The sequence below is a fragment of the Apteryx rowi genome, unplaced genomic scaffold (assembly GCF_003343035.1).
Source record: "Apteryx rowi isolate R43461 unplaced genomic scaffold, aptRow1 scaffold_338, whole genome shotgun sequence".
NCBI lineage: Eukaryota > Metazoa > Chordata > Aves > Apterygiformes > Apterygidae > Apteryx > Apteryx rowi.
In genome coordinates this window covers 567,260-569,449 of record NW_020449841.1, presented here as the reverse complement: position 1 = coordinate 569,449, position 2,190 = coordinate 567,260, and the positions used below count along the sequence as shown (strand labels likewise).

General features: G+C 65.2%; 1 protein-coding gene across 1 annotated transcript in view; it reads left to right on the top strand.

Moving 5' to 3' along the window:
- The window catches only part of APLN (apelin), a 13,521-nt gene extending 12,912 nt beyond the window's left edge, over positions 1-609 (top strand). Inside the window, exons 2-3 of the mRNA XM_026072179.1 lie at positions 27-198; positions 351-609. Coding sequence (XP_025927964.1) covers positions 27-193 — 167 coding nt within the window. The 3' untranslated portion in view covers positions 194-198; positions 351-609. The remainder of the gene's footprint in view (positions 1-26; positions 199-350) is intronic.
- Positions 610-2,190: the final 1,581 nt, after the last annotated feature.

Here is a 2,190-nt window from a genome sequence, read left to right as displayed (position 1 = left end):
GCTAACACTCTTCTTGCCATCCTCAGGGCCGCTGGGTCAGGCACCAGATGGGAAGGATCCAGAGGAGGGCCTCATCCGAAACTTGGTGCAGCCGCGGGGTGCGCGGCGCGGAGCTGGCCATCGGCCGGGTGGCTGGCGGAGGTACCGCAGACCCCGGCCCCGGCTCTCCCACAAGGGCCCCATGCCCTTCTGACGCAGGTGAGGGAATGGCTGGGGCTGGGCAATGTGGAGCCTGGTTGCCGGTGGCACTGATTTTGGGGGAGGGGGGGAGACATCTGAGTGGGATGAAGAGGTGCTAGCGATGTTGCCAGAACGATGCCTGTTGATACCTGTTTTTGCTTATGTTGCAGGGTTGCCACCAGCCCTCGGAGGACACATCCCTGTCATCTTCTCTGCTTCATAGCCCGGTTTGCTTGTCTTTGAGTGCTGGGCCCCACCTGTGAGCCCTCGCCTCATGTCACCTCTTCCCTGTAGCTGTCCCTGGTGGCACCAGCCCCTGGCGCTGTGTCCCACAGCTGTCCGGTGCTGCAGGCACCTCAGCATCTCCCCTCACTGCCTCTTGGGGCTGTCCCAGGGGCTGGGTGAGAGGGTGTCCCCGATGCAGCCCATCACCAGGGCCTCTGGCCCCTCACCCATGTCTTTTGTAGGACAGGAGTGCTGCTGAGAGATGGTCCTTGCTCCACTCCCGCCTGGATGGGAGGGAGTTGGGCTGTCCTCGGCATGCTGCCTGCGGTGGCTTCGCGCAGGACAGCAGCTCTGCCCTTGCCATGCTGTGGGACGCTGGCTGAGCTGCTGCCGGCCGGAGCCTCGGCGCCTTTGCGCAATGCACTTTGTCAGGTGGAGGAGCTCTCCGCAGGGGTCTGCGAGTGCCCTTGCTGATCCTGCCCCATGCCTGGTGTGAGCCCATGCATGCCTGTGTGTGTGGCTGGTCCTGGCGGGTCTATTTATTCTCGTGGTGCTAACCCTGCACCGTTTCTGAGCCTGCTCTCCCCTCCCTGGCTCTGGCCAGCCTGAGGACCCCTGGGGACCCCTGGAGTTGGGGCCCCTTTTGGAGCTGCCAGCCTGCCCTAGGTGTGATCGGAGGCTGCCATGTGCCTTGAGCAGTCTTGGTGCAGGCCTGGAGAGGGGACACCCAGCTTGAGGCTGGGGTGCCTGCTCAGGGCATTTCATGGGGGCCTGGGCCCCTCTGCCCGCTCCAAGCTGTGGGGCAGGGGCAGAGCCAGCTCCCATGTGAGGGTTCACGTGGCTGCCAGGAGTCTTTGTATAAAACACTAACTTATACCAAAGGGGATGCCTTACTCTCAACGATGCTGGTCCCTGCTGGTCACCGTGTCTCTTGTGTCTGTAAAGATTTGTTCTGTGTAAATACACCTTTATAATAAAGAGTTATGATGGCAATAAACCCTTATTTTTGGCAGGGTGGGCAGTGGTTATTCCTCGGCGGGTGGGGAGGGTGGGAATGCTGTGGGGCTCTCCCGCTCTTGCCTGGCCAGGCACTGTGGGGAGGGCAGAGCTGGGCATGCTCCCCAGCTGTGGCAGCTCCTGGGTGCTGTCTGGGGGTGAGGAGGGCAGCGGGGCCGGGTGACAGAGAGGGGCAGCAGGGGTAGTCTGGGGGATGCACGCCCGGAGGTGGGAGAGTCTCCAGCTGGCATATTGCAGTGCGAAGTTTTTGGCCCTGCTGAGCATCCCTGGAGCTGAAACCTTCCCTCTGGTGACGGCGTGCGTAAGGCAGTTGCTAAATCGAGGCCGGGGCGCGCGCGCGGATGCTCCTGCCTCGCTGGAGTTGCCGTGGTTACAAGCCCGGCGCCAGAGCGAGGCTGCGGCCAGGGCCGCGCCGCCGCTCCCGCGCCTTTCCGGGCCAGCGCAGCGGCTGCGGTGCCGGCGCCGGGCAGCGTGGTGCTGGGAGCGGCGCGAAGGCGCTGGGGCTGGCTTGGCTCCGCGGCCTGGGGGGGGGCGAGCACCTCGCAGGTCTGCCCCGCACCCGCTCCAGCATCCCCTGCTTCCCTTCCAGACTGGTCCTGCACCGGTCCCTGTGGGCAGGGACACGGGAGTGGGGCAGCCCCCGGGAGCCCGGTGCGGGGATGGGGGGGGCTGGCGGGGAGGGGGTTAACGGGGCCGCGGTGGAGTGGAAAGGCCCCAGCTGCAGGGGCTGGGAGCGGGACCGTGGGGGAAGTGGGGCTGGGCCCAGCT